At 37.3% G+C, this 16,683-nt stretch overlaps 1 protein-coding gene across 5 annotated transcripts in view; it reads right to left on the bottom strand.

The window, feature by feature from the left end:
• The window catches only part of PPP1R13B (protein phosphatase 1 regulatory subunit 13B), a 76,466-nt gene that overhangs the window by 51,189 nt on the left and 8,594 nt on the right, over positions 1-16,683 (bottom strand). For 2 of the 5 annotated variants that reach the window (XM_069856772.1, XM_069856773.1), the window contains exon 1: positions 11,614-11,853. The exons of 1 other annotated variant lie outside the window; for it this stretch is intronic. In XM_069856772.1, coding sequence (XP_069712873.1) covers positions 11,614-11,739 — 126 coding nt within the window. In that variant the 5' untranslated portion in view covers positions 11,740-11,853. Of the gene's footprint in view, positions 1-11,613; positions 11,854-16,683 lie in introns of those variants that run through there. 2 more of the 5 variants (XM_069856775.1, XM_069856776.1) reach the window with 1 other exon arrangement.

Here is a 16,683-nt window from a genome sequence, read left to right as displayed (position 1 = left end):
GATATAGCCTCAACAATCAGTGGCTGTGGAATCTTTTACAGAATAGATATCTGATGTGGAATCTAATAGTGGAGTTTGATTAATATTTAAGAGGAAAAAGTCATATATGAACATAAAACGATAGGCTTAGAAGACACCTTAATAGGTCACCTACTGTAGTCTCTTGGCCTCTGGCAGGATCAACTAGACCTAAATTATTCTGCCAAGCTGCCTGTTTAACCTGTTCTGAAATGCCTTTCATGATGGGAATTCCACCGCTTCCCTGAACCATCTACCCCAGAAATCCAGGATTCCTGTTGCAAAGAGTTTATCTTGAAGTCTAGTCAAGGCTATCCTTGCCACTATTTAAACCTAAAGACAATTAAAGTTCTTCTCCTAGCCACAGGAATGGTAATACACACACTTTTTCCTTCTTTCGTTCCCCCTCTGCAGTTAGATTTTAGGAATATATAAGTAATAAAATTAAGTAAATTAAATTAAACAAAACCAGTTAGACACAGAATTATTAATTCCACTATTCTAAATAGTTTTCCCATAACACTTCATAGTAATTTCAAAATAAAATACAAATTTCCCAAACTTTGAGGACGTCAGGAGACCACTGCATTACTAAAGTCATGATATGATACATGCTGCCTCTATTATTTGCCTGAAAGAGCCATTATCTTGTTATGAAAGAATAAACAGAACGGCTTAACATCGTGTGGCTTTCCACGGTTTCTAAGTTTCAATTTTTTTATAGATGTAAAGATAGTACTGGCCCAGAAAATTTGTTTCATGTATTCAAGATCATCTGTCTGCACCTGCAGACAATCTGAAAAAGAAAACAAAGCCTTGGAGGTGTGAGTTATCCCATATATCTCAGTCAGTCCAGGCCAAAATTTGCCATACCTCAAGCACACTACTTTCTTCTCTCAGCTCAGAGCGCACCAGTACTGTCTTCTCCAAAGCTAGGTGTGACTCACAATATCTTCTGCTAGACAGACCAGGGAAAGGTGTCTCACTAATGAGGAGGCAAGGCACTGTAGCAACGGTTGTCACACTGCTCCTCAAGCAAACTTGGTTAAGTAAGGATTTATTTTTAACAGGTTGTCTGAGCAACACCAGAGGAACTAAAACACTGTGCTGTGAATCAGATGTCCTGAAACATACATAGGAAGACTCAAAATATTGAACATTCTTAATATATTGCAATATTAGTTAGATTTTTCCAGTCGGTGTCACAGCTGTCCGTATTTTTAGTGAGAGGTGGAATAAGAATCAGAGATATTTCAGAGTGATAAAATAGAAAGAAGCATTGATGGAGCCTGGAAATTTGCTACTGAAGAATATGAGTGAAGCATACATGTGAAATACACAGTACACTCACTGCAGTAAATCAGCTTTATGAAAAAAAATATATTAGCCAAAGATTAGGACACAGGAGAACTGATGAATGAATCCTTTGATTTCTCATTTTAAATGGATTTGTGAATTGGAACCACTGTAAAGTCCCATCTTGTAAAAATACGTAGTCTTTAAAATGAGATCAAAAACATTGTAGCATTTATTTAATAATATCTCAACTCACTCATTCAAACTCTTAATACGTGGACAAAATGTCACACAACAGGATCAACCTAACACTCCTGACCAAGTCACCTCAGGGCTTCTAAATCATATATTGTTTCCACAATGAACTCCAAGCTCCAAATCTCAGTTCCCTCCTAAACCCAGACACAGATATTACCTGTACATGCCTCTACTGCTCCTGCTACTAAACCAATGGTTTTGTTCCAACTTTCATCAATTCTCATCCACTATTCTCTTCTTTCTAACTTCCTCCCAATCTCTACCATATCTCTTCATAGTTCAGTTCTTTCCCATTTCGGAGAAGCTACATCAAACATCACAACCTGCCTTCAAATCCTCTCTGTCACCTCATCAGTACTCTATCCAAATCTTCTCTGCCCAACAGATGTTTGTCAAATATTTGTGTGTATTCCTCTTAGTATGTTGTCTCCCTTTTCTCCATTCCTGGCCCAATTCTCCTCTTCCAGTAGTACTTAAAGGACATAATAATCCCTGCAGTTTCTCAAGAAGACAGAAAAGAGGCATAAACCCACAAGACCTTTATCCTCGCTTTCTACAGCTGAATCACTCCACCTACAAAAATTTCAATTGGTATCACCCATGAAGATGACACAGTTTTATCTTTCTAGATCTATCTTGATAAGGAAGCTGAAATGTTGAGTCTCCCATCACGCCTTGTGAATGCCAAGCTATCAAGTTCCACATGGCTATAACAGAGTCCTTAGCTACATTTATCCAACAACTCTCTAGAATTCATGCTCATCATAACACATAGGTGATAGGTCACTATGAGCTATAATACAGATATCTTTGACATTGATCATTTTCTGCCTTCTGTCTCAGATGTAATGCTAATTTGCCTGTACAATGTGTAAGACATACATATGGGTTTTTTCTATCACTGGTCCAGTTAACGCTCTCAAGAGTTTGGAAACCTGCCTTTCAGTGCCCAGCTTTTCACTGATGTGCCATTTTTACTCATAATGCCTATCACAGCAAAAATCATTCTTCATGACTATGACTTTGACCATGTTGCTTTTCTCTATCAGTCCTGAGAAGAACAATTAATTGGTTTTCACTTCCCCACTGTGAAGAGGAAACTTCTTCCCTATTAATTTTCATTTCATATCAAGAAGTCAATGCTGAGTTGCTCGTTTACATCAGTTTCTACTCTCCGTGTGCCAAACAGGTATTTTTATGCTTTCTTCTGTGCTGTTTATCACAAGTTATGTGCACCTGCAAAGTGACTTCATTATTTTCCTTGAAGACCCTCGTCTGCTGTTCTGGCTACAAAACATATTAGACACAAGAAAGCTGCCAATAAGCCGAAAAGCACTGCTAATCAGGCTGACAAACTGTGTTTTGTTTATTTAGACTTTTCTAACTCTCCGGTTCATCTCTTACTTCATCCCAAACCAAGATTGCAAGAGCTGTGCACAGAGATGCATTCTTAATTTGCCTACCACAGCCAAGATCCCACAACTAAATACCTTACACACTGCTATACAGAAACAATCTTTCAAGTGAATCTGATGTCCTTTGTTCTACATGAGCCGGTTTAGGCTGTTGTAGAAACCACCTTAACTTCCCTACTCGAGTTTTGCAACTTCAGCTGCACTCCCTGCACACAACGCAATTACTCTGGACTGGACTAAAACTAGACAACTAGAAAATGGCAGCTGATATAGCTTATTGTTTCTTAGTTAAGAAATAGCCTGGAAAGCTAAAACTCCAACAGCCAAACGAAGCCTTTCTCCTCACCATTTTTCTACTGCCTTACTGAAAAAAACCACAACTTTTTTTTGATCTTCAGCTAATATCTCAAATTACAAAGAACAGGTATACATTTCACTAGATACCCTTTAACAACAATTTTCATGGAGACAAGAAAGACATCTTACTCAACTACTATCTTACGCTCAACTACTATCTTACGCGACCAAGACCTGAAACACTGGTGCTTGGCAAGAAATACATTGTACACCTCCATCTCCACTGCCTTATGCTCAAGGCAATTTACTAACTCAGCCAGCTGATAAAATAAATACTGCTGATTCAGGCTAAAACAGCTCATATAAGCACATATCTCCTGATACCCTACTTGTAGAAAATTGCATTATTTAATATATCAGAAAGCAATCAGATGAGTACTATTTCAGGAATTAAACATTAGAATTAAAACAAGTCTGAGGTTATTTTCTTATAGTAATAGTCATATTCAACTAGAAAAAGACAAATGGTGAGTTCTGGGGATGAAGATGGGAAATTACTCAGCTCGCTTTTTGCTTTACAGATAATTGGGTTTTAAATAAACCTCACACTTTCAAAATCAGGGTTCCTGGCAAAAAAGGATAGGAAGATCATTACTTTTCCTGCATATAGCCTATTTTTACATCCACAACAAAAAAAGTAATTTAGAGAAGTCACATTTGTGAAAGATTAGAAGATCATTCAAGCAGTGAACAACAAGTTAAGAGAAAAAAAAATCCAAGAAAATTAAAAGCATTAATATTTCCCTTTGTGCTATCCATTGGGCTCACTACCCAAATCTATATATAGGAACACCTACCTGATATTTAAGGTATAGTGGATAATAGATATTCTTGTGTTAATAACTGCCAATTTAATAATTATCAAGCATATAAATGTGAGTTATGAATGTAATGGATATTTAATAAGGCTAAATTCATACACTGCTGTTTGGCCTTATTACATTTTCCCCTTCTTAAAAAAATACCTAAAAATTTCATTGTGTAAAGGTAAGAAATGACAAAGAGCAATAAAACTCCTCTTCCAGCAGAAGAGTGACCAGACATTTCTAATATACGCAGTTTATTATTCAAAGACTGATACAAAATGAACTTTAACACATTTCTCATAGAAATGCCAACTTCATTCCTTCTGTTTCACAAGCATCAGAAACCACTGTCTTCTCACTATGCATTTTCCCCTAATAAAGAGTTAAAAGAAGTAATTGCATTTGCAATCTTGTGCTTTGCCGTTTCAGAGCACTTAGTGATGCCTACCTCTCCAAAAGGAGAACAATCAGCAAAGAAGAGACTTCTGTAAAAGAAATCTCTCAACATCTCCCAAGAAGTTCAAATAACTTTCATTCTTGATTTTGCTGACCTGGGAGTCCTAGGAGCTTGCTATATTTAAGGTGCTACTACAATAGAGTTCGAACTGAAATGTTCAAATCCATCTTTTACTGAAGTGCCAGAGCCCCATCAATCACATATGAACTTTGACTAAAACTGAGGTTTTCCATTACCAGAAAAATTACAGAATGAGATGCAAGCAAAATGCGAAGAGGTGAAAAATCATCCCTTTGGTGATGCGACATACTAACATGCTTAATCCTGCATGCGGAATGGTCAGAGAACAAAGTTACAAATTATCAATTACCTCATGCAAGTTTGCTTGCCTGGAATTCATACCATTACATAAATCTTTCATCAGCTACAGCTGTAGAAATTCTAGTTGTGTATTTTAAGCACTAAAGCAGAATTTTAACTCTATTTGCAGCCTGAACACTGTCCCTTTTTAAGAACATAATCTTAATTAGGTGAAGCTTTAAGCAAATACATTTTAAAAGAAACCAGACTATGAAATTATAACCTCAAAACTGTTTTAATTAAAGCCATCTAAAGATACATTCTTGAGTCAAGTAATAAATATTTCTTTATACTGTTAAGATTTCAGGACAAACAAATCCTAAGGAAATATCTGATGTTGATTATTATATGCAAACACCAGAAAACCAGTAGTAAGATTAAACCATTACACTTAACCTGTTAATTAAAAAGAAACATTTAAAAGTCCATCTAATGAACAAAGTTATTTACCAGCATGCTTTGTTCCAATAATGATCTACCTTCAGAAAGAAACTTCTTTTCCAAAACATTCTTCTCTTGGAAGAATCTCTTGCAAAATATTTACAACTCTTATTTCAAATAAGAGCACCAAGACATACATGAAATGTGTTGATTACTGAATCTTTCATTAGGAGATTTCTTTCCATTAGCATCTTTTCCCCGACACCATATTTGGGGTGAGAAATAACCACATTCAGTTTGCATATTTCTGAGCACATTTCCTCATATCCTCACATCCACGCTGTACAAAATTCAAGTTCAGGCCCAAATTTAAACCCCAGTGATGCCTTTTGACTGTGTCAGTAAAATTCACAAAGGTACTGCAACCAACAGGCTTCAGGTTGAACGAATATAAAAATGAGTAAAGTTTTCTACCAAAATGCAGACTTGTAAAACCAACAGCGTGTTTCCCACAAGATTTTCATACCTGAAGCCAACTGCCTCCATACAAAAAAAAAAAAAAATTTCAGAAAATTGGGAGCAAGTCTCAGACACTAAAAATGCATAGCATTCAGCTAGGGGCTACTAACATATATTAAAAGCATGAATTTCACCGTTGATAAACAGGCATTTATAAGTTTGCTCACATATACAAACAAGATAATATTATTCTTTGGTAACATTTGCAATTTTGATCAAATCTGAAAATTTGATGTTGCTTAAATGTATTTCATCTCACAAAATAATTTTTTGCATACGTTCCTATACTGGCTGCATTAACTTGCAGTTTCAGTACAGGATGGGGGATGATGTGACTGAGAGCTACCCGGCGGAAAAGGATTTGGGTGCACTGGTTGATACGAAGCTTGACATTAGCCGGCAGTGTGTGCTTGCAGCCTAGAGGGCAAACCGTGTCCTGGGCTGCATCCAAAGGAGCGTGGCCAGCAGGGCGAGAGAGGGGATTCTGCCCCTATACTCGTCTCTTGTGAGACCTCACCTGGATTATTGTGGACCTGTTGGAACGGGTCCAGAGGAGGGCTACAGGGACAATCAGAGGGCTGGAGCACTGAAAGACTTCAGGTTGTTCACCCTGGAGAAGAGAAGGCTCCGAGGAGACCTTGTAACAACCTTCCAGTACCTGAAAGGGGCTACAAGAAAGCTGGGGAGGGACTGTTTACAAAGGTTTATAGTGATAGGACTAGGAGCAATGGGTATAAACTGGAGAGGGGCAGGTTTAGACTAGATATACAGAGGAATTTCTTCACAATGAGACTAACAACCTGGCACAGGTTGCCCAGGGAGGTTGTGGACGCCCCATCCCTGCAAGTGTTCAGGACCAGGCTGGATGGGGCCTTGGGCAGCCTGATCTAGTGGGACATGTCCCTGCCCATGGCAGGAGGCTGGAAATGGATGATCTTTAAGTTCCCTTCCAACCCAAACTATTCTATGATTCACAAAAAAATGATGCACCTTGAGATCCACCTTCTTTAGGCTCTGCAAAAGACAACCTGGTTACAGAAAACAAAAAAAACCCAACAACAACAGTCTTGTCAGACAACATTTGTATCAGAGACTTAGTGACAGATTGCAAAATTCCTTCTCTTGCTAGAGCACAGAAATCACTTTAATTAAAAAAGAACAGTTTTTATGTCCTCTTACAGAAATGTGGAAACAAAGCATTAGCAGAAATCCCTAAGCAACATTTTCCTACAATTTTAGAAGGCCTACAAGGATACAATGGCTTAAAGAACTAACAAAAAAACAAAGACATTTCCTCTCAGGACTTTCAGGACTGTTGCCTTTGCCCTTATCAGTAAATGAGCTTTCATATGTGACAGCCGGTGTTCAACAGGATTCAGACTATTTAAAAAATCCACACCTACTCGACATTTATTTGCTGGAGGGAGACTTATGACACTTTCTCGCTCTTTGTCACTGAAATATAAAAAGCTACAGCATCAATTGCAGATATGGAATTTGAAGCCTCTCACTCTTTCAATGGCAGGCTTTTAGTGGGGTAGAGAAATAAGCCAACATTTTTGCTAGAGGAAGGAAACAGCAACTATCATCACATATTTAAATATATTCAACTAAGCAAGATAGATACACAGATTATGAAATGAAAGGTATTGTACTAGTTAATTGAAAGACTTCCAGAGCTCTAGGAAAACAATACCTAATGAAAACAATAGCAACTAAAAGTTCACTTGTGTAAACAACACCAGTGACCCACAGATTCGAATGGGTGTTCTGCAGGCTGAGAGAAGCAAGATATGAATAGGGCTAAAAAAACAACTGAACTAACAGACGTTAAGTTTCTAGCATTTGCCTAAGACAGAAGAGTGACACAATCTTTTAAACATTATAATCCTTAATCAGCTTTTAGACTACACTTTGTTATATTAGAACTCACAGTCAATCCACGATATTAAACCACTGCTAGCTCTCCAGATATTATCTTTATAGAAGCTGTGCATTATCACAACATTGGAATGCCTTCCTTCAGATTCAGATGTTTCTGTTAAAAGCAAGCAGGAGCTGAGATTTGGATAAATGAATTTAAAAGATTGTCTGTAAACATGTGGCTACAGAAAGGAGAACGGGTATAGCTGAAAAGGGACAAGTTAAAAGGATAAAAGAGGTTGCATTGCAAATAAAACTATTAATTTCAAAGGAAATCTATCCAAGTGCAATATTTAACATCATTAGCTAAAGCAACACAGCCTGAAGTTAGAGAAATCCATAAAACATCTCTCTTGTGATGTTTTCTAGTGGAAAATGTAATTTGGCACTTGCTACAGAATGAGTTCAACATTCCTGCATCATATTATCTGTTGGCTCGATTCCTAAATTGCTACATCTGGAGAAACAGCAAGAGATCTTGTTGTTGCTCCTTGATGCAAATAATTCTACCAAAGGACTGTCAAGACACTAGTTACCAAGTAAGAGACTTTGGAACACAGGGATAATTTTAGGTATACCCACAACTTCTTGCTGAGTACATTTCTCCATCAGGCAACATGCACTACAAATGGAGAGGTTTTTATTCTTTCCAGAACAATGCTATGAAGTTTTGATTTGTTCTAGTGTTTAAAAGAACGCGGACCATGCACTGTCTTTCATAATATACACAATGTTATTAAAAGCTGGAGGCTCTTCTTGTAAAAGCTGCTCTGCTCTAACCAGTTAATGCTGGATTCCCTAAACCCCTTACAAGGTTCATGAAAAGTCAATATATAAAAGTAAGTATTCTCACTCTGCAAATTAGTAGGCTCTAGTTTGTTATAGGATCGTTGCAAATGAGACTTTGCTGTCTATCAACCAAGAACAGATGACTGATCTTCAAATGAAGCAGCTCTGAATAAGTCCCAGAGTTTTTCTAACACTTGTTGGCTTCATTAAGGATACTCCTTTTTCATCTTTTAGAATACTTTTGGCAATGAATATTAGAATGTAATACCTCATGTAGTACCGCCTGCCTAATTTCAATGAGATTTTTTTTAAGTACCTGGAGAAAATATTTAAAGTCTGCAGGTGTATCAATTTTGTGTTGATTATTAAATAAAAAAGCAAAATTAGTTGCTAATTTATTTAAGAAACTAGCAATTACCTCTGCTAAAACTAAGTATTTTAATAGTTGTTCAGGCTTATTAATATGAGAATTCCTCAAACAATGAATTCTTGCAAACTCTTTTTGGAGAGCTGCAGCAGAAGTGGCATTTGCAGGTGCATGGAACACATGTACTACACAGGAAAAGTCAGGAGTTCAGGGGACAGCAAGACTCCAGATCAAAATAATAGCTACATCAGGGCAGTCACCTTTCCTGAAGTCCATTTGTCCATAAAGTCTGACAGCTCTGTTTTTATAAAATATAAACGTGATGTTCACATTTCTGCTATTCCTCATATGTCCAACCCAGGATCCTCCAAACTAAATGGGTCAAAGACTTAAGTGGAGATCTCCAGTACAGGGTCTGGTGTGGCTCCAGGTAAAAAGAGGGAAGAATCACTGCAGCACTACAAATGCACCTCATCATACAAGACAGCCAACACAATGTAGGACTAGTGTTCAGAAGTCTAAATCTTTCATATAGAATCATAGAACCATAGAATAATCAGGTTGGAAGAGACCCACCGGATCATCGAGTCCAACCATTCCTATCAAACACTAAACCATGCCCCTTAGCACCTCGTCCACCCGTGCCTTAAACACCTCCGGGGAAGGGGACTCAACCACCTCCCTGGGCAGCCTGTTCCAGTGCCCAATTACCCTTTCTGTGAAGAATTTTTTCCTAATGTCCAGCCTAAACCTTCCTTGGCGGAGCTTGAGGCCATTCCCTCTTGTCGTGTCCCCTGTCACTTGGAAGAAGAGGCCAGCACCCTCCTCTCTACAACCTCCTTTCAGGTAGTTGTAGAGAGCAATGAGGTCTCCCCTCAACCTCCTCTTCTCCAGGCTAAACAACCCCAGCTCTCTCAGCCGTTCCTCATAAGACCTGCTCTCCAGCCCCCTCACCAGCTTTGTTGCTCAAAAGCAACAAAGCTCTCAAGGCAACCAGCATGTCACGCATCAAATGCATGACAAGCTTGAAACAACAGTCCTAAAATATCAACTGCCCATTTCATTTCATCACCTGATAAGACATGAATAATACGTAAAAAAATACTATTACGTACTTTACTTTCCGTATTATTATGGAAAATGTGTTGCTTACGAACACAACTGTAGTACTGTAAAACTGCAGTAAACTCAGGTGAACCGGCAATAAATTAAAATGAAAACTAAATTAATCCAAGATGACTCAGCTTCAGAGGTCATTTTATTACATAAGAATCTCAGCTTTCCAGTCAGGAAAAAAAAGTCATGTTCACCAAAAGGGAAGATTTAAAGTAAAATTCCAAAGATAATTAAAAAAATCACACACAAACCCAAACCAAAAATACAAACCCCACACATGCAACCCCCTAAACAACCAAGCCCCATAAAACACAACAACCTCTCCAAAACTCAAGAACAAGATGACAAACAAAAAAGACTAAAAACATAGCAGTTTAGTTTTTTGTATGGGGGATATGAGAAGTCCTGTTCAAGGTTTTTGCATGCTGGGATTAGCAATACTGTAATTTACTCATTCTGACAACACAAGGCAGAGCTGAAGAGCAGGGTGAAGTAGGTTTTCAGTTACTTTTCCTGAAAGACAACTTAGTCTTCAAAATCCACGTGCAACAAAAAGTGTCCCACAGAATTTGTATCACAGAACTAAGTGTTCTCAAATTACTAAAAACATTCTGGCCAAAGCTAAGGAAAGGGAGGTGCTGATGTTTCTACAGTCTTGTGATCGACCTTGTCAACAGTTAGAGCAAAGTCATCCAAAATCCACTGAAGTCCAGAAAAGCCTGACCTACCTACTCATCCAAAGAGTATAGAATACAAAGACAGGCAACTGTGTCTTTTTCATTTACAATAAAACAAAACAAAACAACAACAAAAAGGCAAAATCACAAAACACAAGCAAACAACTAACACAGTACTGCTCAGGACATCATGGTTTTTGTCAATTAGCATGCAGCACAAAACATCACTTTTTCATTTTACAAACAAGGAAACCTAGAGACACGCACCCGTATGTAATGCTGCAACTGGAATCAGTGCTACTCTTTCATTTTCAATAAAGCAAAACAAGAAGGGACTGCCACAGCTTCCTCCTACTAAGCGGAAAGCATTAACAAAATACTGATTGTTTAGTGTATTGCTTTCAGGGAATACCAGCCATTCAAACTTAGATGTAATGTTATCTGGCTTGGCTAAAATATAAAAAGTGAAAAGTGAATATATCCTTTGGGATTCAACAGGCAGTCTGCAGAGTTTTCCTTCCATGACAGTGGAAACTGAATGTAATAGAGAGTAACTCTTTCCAGTGCATTTATTTAGTTCTTAAATGGCAGGTTTAAAAATCAAAAGCTGTTCTGTTTTACTCCTGGATCTTCCCTTCTTCTGAGTAAAAACAACAATTAAGAATAATTAAAAAACCCAAACAACTTATGCAAAGTAAAATTAAAAATTTCACATACAGAAGAAAGCCGTATTAGGCAATAATCTCTGATCTTCAAGTAAAAACACCACATGCACCCAATCTAACCCATTATAAGGATACACTTTGGTTTTACAGAAAGAAATCTCAAAACACTTACATTTGCAGCAAATAAACAAAAAGCAAAGTAATCCCACCTTCTTTGTTATAATTCTGTCCTTCATCCAATTTTTAGAGTTAAGTCCAGCCTTCTCATTTAGCCAAGATTTCTCTTTTGATGTTTTTATAATATTCTGAAGAACGATCCTTAAAATATTCTTCATGTGTACAGTTGTAAGAAGTAGTGAATATAAAAATATTGTGCAGAACTAAAACCTAAAAACAGTTTCTGTGCAACAACTACAGTGAAAAACTACTTAAATGGAGTATTTTTGGTGTACTGGCATATGAATTCAAGCAGTAATGACCAGCAGTGATAAGATGTTCTAAAGAAACAAGACAGACCATACTTGTGACAGGAACAAGATAGGCCAGATCAAGTTTCACCTAATTAGGCAAGGCTGCAGTAGTGGAGTTCTGCTACTCTCTTGTTGGGCAATAGTAATCTTTGTTTGATATTATAATAATGACAAACAGTAAGAATTAATCTTAAATAAATTTACATATAAGGCTCTGTCTGTCTCCAAAGGGACAGAAGTCATTTTCCTATTGAAGGGGGCAGTGACATGAGCAGAAGTCCCAAGAACAAGTGATCCTAACAGCTATCAGAAGACAATTCCACGACACATTTTCTTAAATTAGGAAAATGTTTTAAAGACCAACCACCTTAAAAACAAAACAAATGACAATAACAAATCCACCATGTATTTATGCCTAAAAATACTACAGTTCAAGCACTGCTCCATTCTTGGCAGAGTCTTTCTTCTTACTGGACATAATTCAAGCAGCAGAGAATATAAAATGGTAAACTATGTTTCTCATGTCAAGGGACAGCGAATGTTTATCCTCTCTCCTGTCAACACTACACAGGATCCAGAGTGGGGAACAGACAGAGATGGCACCAGCAGTGCTCTTACTCTACACTTGCAGGAGCAAAGTATATTCTCTAGCCTGACCCATTCCCTTAACAAAGAAAATGTAGAGAAAGAATGGGTAAGGGACTCAAGGAGGGGAAAGAAAAAGGCAAATAAATCCAACCTACACTATAAAACGTCAATAGAACTTGAACAACCCACATCTCTTAAACCAGAGCTAGGGGCTACATTTTCTGTGCAGCACGTCACACGTAAACTGCTAGAAGAGAAAAGTAAAGGATTCTTAGCTTCAGAATTGATACATTGCTCTTCTCTATGAGCAGCAAGAGAGAAGACAAAGTTTGTCAGATACCGTATTTAGCCTGTTTCGACATTTAGAAATAGTATTCTCCTCCCTTAACGTACTTTCTTGGTAACAAAAACATTCTGATCCCATGCAGTATTCCTTCCTCCTCAGCAAACATGTATCACGTTGAGAGGTTTATTGAGAATATAATTGGTAGAATCATTTCAGACTTGCATAGCACTGCAACTTAAAAAAATTAACCTGTTAGCAACTCAGAACATCATAAATAGATGATAAACTGGATGATATTTCTTAAAAGAGAAGGGTTGCTTTGCTTTTGGGAGGACAAAGAAATCTAAACTAATTGTTCTCCAAAACCAGATTGTATCTTTATCTGTCAGAAAAACAAACTCTGTCACATGGATAAACATTTCAGAGGAAACGCTAGGCCTATATTAACACATATTGTGCCACTCTTCCAACTATGCCTAATGGCTGAATTTTTCTAAACAAACCCCCCAAATTTAAAAAAGCCTCACCTGGAATAGAACAGAGCAATACATGGATGAGAGAAGAAACATACAGAAAGGTTCAACTCTAAAGCCCACGATCCCTACTGGATAATCATGTTCTTTCAAAAGAAGACTATTAAGTAAAACAAATATACGCGTCACTGAAGTTCCCCTTTATCCTGTCACCTCCCTTCTGTCACCTCTCCCTCTCCCTGTACCTGAAAACACCTATATGTAGTTTGTTAAATCAGATAAATAATAAAAGCAACACAAGCACACGGCAGCCCCTTACTGCCTCTCATATAGGCCACAGCTGTGTCATCTCCATACTGAGTACCCAATCCAGCGCAGTGATTTACAACTGTTACTGCTAAGTAGGTAAACATAAATCTAGCATATACATACAGAGATAAGGATATCGCAACCTCGGATTGCTTAATGTATTCTAAATTAAAGAAACAAGGGGATTTTTCCTCCGAAAAATATGAATCCACAGATTATGTAAATCACTTAGTGGGAAAGTAAATGCAGTGTATGATCCTACTGAAGCATTTTAACACGAAGATACTTAGGACCTCTGAAAGCCACAAGGAATTATGCAAGAAAAAGAATATAAAGTAGAACTGAAAGAATAATTCCCTAAGATGTACACAACTTTACATAAAATATCTACACAAAATTTAAAAATTACTTAACAGACAGCTATAGATTAAAATTGGGGGAGAGGAAGCTAGGAGGAGGGGATGTTTTTTGGAAGGGATTTTATCAACTGGTCTCCAAATTATGTTAGAAACACAGCAGCATCCTAACTCCCCAGCACATCGGACTGTGTATTCTGGTATGACTACAGACACTAATATATGAAACATACATAGCTACATGACAACATCCACATTTTTGCCTTCTTTCACATACTTGGAGACATCTTTTCTCACAAGAAAACTGCAGTACTTAACAGGACAAGGCGGGTGACTGAATGACTTTGGTCTCCACTTCAGGTGGGGAAAGGAAGACAGAAGGTTTATAAAGAAATTCAGACACAATGAGAACACTCTCATCCCTGAGCACTGGAAGAACCTGTAGAGAGCTCACTGCTTGAAAAATTTCTATATCATTTGTGAGATAATAAGAAAAAGCTGACCAAAAGCTTTCTTCTATTTCTGAAAAGATACAGGCAAGTACATGCACATTCCAGATCAAAAGTACTTGTTATTTTGTGCCAAGGCTTCTCAGTCCTTCAGAACTCAGAGAGTGAGCTGAACAGTATTTGGTATCTTCAGAAGACTGGGGGAAGGGAGCAGCAATAAATGGAAGTAATCCAGTAATGTGCTGAAGACTCAAATCACTAAGATTTGTTAGGTTGAATGTTATACAACATTCAGAAACTCAAAAATACCATCTCAGAAACACTGTATAGTAAATCCTCTCATTCAGTGTGTCTTTTTACGTCTCTTAAAGTGTTTCCTCAGACTATAATTTTGTACCATAGAAACAAAAAAATCCAGTATAAAAAGGATATCAAAGTAGTCTAAGGGTTGGTAAATGTGAAAATGAATCAAATTTGAAAGTTCTTTAGGATTAGCTAAAAATGAGCAAAAGCACAGATGTTAATGCATAAATTATCACAATGTAAGTATTTGTGTTTGACTCCAAAATAACACTGAGGTAAATGGAACAGTTTATAATTCAGAGTTTAAACCAATTTAAATCTTCTTCAGCACTTTACCTCCCGTCAGTTCTACAAAAACAAATACTATTGCTCTCCACCATCTGAAAAAAAGTAAAAAAATAGTGCTGCAGTCAGGAATTTGGGGCAGGGGGATGGGGGTAGCAGGCATTGCAAGCAACAGACTTGAAACTGCTTTGTTTCAACGTGAAGCTTGAATGTTTATAACATATTCCCATACTCAACAAGCTCTTGCTGAAGTGGTAGTGAATGACAATAAAATGGTAAATCCACTGCAGTGGTAGTACACCAAGAAGCTACTCAGAAAAAAGACTGAAAAGATTTCCAGGTGGCATAGGCTAGAACAGACATCAATCCGTGTGATATGATTTTAAAATAATTGCATTGATCCTGACATGGTTTAGAAGTGTAATAGAGAACAGCATTACAATTTTTTTTTTCTGCTATTAGAAGTACACGAGTCAGACTTGCAGCTGAAATTTTCTGAAATTTAGATAACTTGGGACAATAAAGCAGTATATAAGGAACTCAAGCATCAGGCATGCTAAAACATTCAGAGCTGCATGCAGAGACAAAGCTGCACATAGAGATGTACTTCATAGTTTACTTTTATAAGATGTTGTTCAAAAATTCAATAATCTCCCAAAGTGTACATGCAGTCCAAATGTTTGCAGCCTGAACAGTAATTAACCCATTTGTTAGCCTGCAGAATCATCCAAAATTTCAATTGCAAGAACTTTCCATTTTTGAACACCCACCAGGAAAACCTAACCGCTTTTCTGTCAATATATCTGAATATCAACTTGAACACCAAGAACTCCATTTGACTATTTCTAAGTATATATTTGACTAAGCTGAGTATCTAACATGCCCATGTATAACAAAAATTATCTTATGAGATTTGTAGGAAATGGCTGTAGGTTCACAAGTGTTAGCGTTTTCTCAGATGCCCAACTAAGTTACCTGAACTGTCAGTGGGTAACTGACAGGTTCAGGCAAGTAATCACCGTTTGAACTGTTTAATAGAGATGCTAGGTTCCTATGCTGGCCACATGATCACACGGTATATGCTCTGGTTATCACATTCTTCTCTCTACAAAGTTCTAACAGCCTGCCAACCATCTTACAGACATCAATCATGCCATAACAATGTACAAATAAAGCCTCCTTAGAAATCTTTTCAAGGGTGTGATTGAGATATTACTAACATTCATTAAAGACATATTATGACAATGCTTTGAAATTAAGGAATTTGAAAACCTCTGTCTCCAGCTAGAGGGGACAGATTTCGGTCAGGTTTTGACCAACACGCTGGTTAAGATTTTACAAGCTAGCCAGATACACTTTCTAAAGTTTGGCTCTTTCAAAAGTAGTAAGCATGAAGAAGGAGGTAGGAAAAAAAGACGTCGATCTACATTCAGTGTACCATAAGTATGTTAAAAGTATTATCTTCAGAACAGGAGTAACAATGCAAACAGCTGCAGTACTGTCCTGAATTATAAATTAGACAAATTGCATTAGGAAACAAGATTTAAAAGGATTTTCTCATGGAAACATGCATTCAAACTTATGTATATTCAACTTAAACTATACCTGCTATTCTAAACTAAGAATTAATCCAAATTCTTTGAGAAATTTTAAAAAAATATATTTTATATGCAGGTAAGCCTGTACTTAATGGCTATGGTAAACTTTGCTAGTCTCAAACCACCTATTTCTTTCCCTTTAAACATCAGAGAACAACACAG

Source organism: Phaenicophaeus curvirostris, chromosome 5 (genome assembly GCF_032191515.1).
Source record: "Phaenicophaeus curvirostris isolate KB17595 chromosome 5, BPBGC_Pcur_1.0, whole genome shotgun sequence".
NCBI classification, from domain to species: Eukaryota; Metazoa; Chordata; class Aves; order Cuculiformes; family Cuculidae; genus Phaenicophaeus; species Phaenicophaeus curvirostris.
The sequence above is the reverse complement of the archived record's forward strand: the minus strand, read 5'-3'. Positions and strand labels throughout refer to the sequence as shown.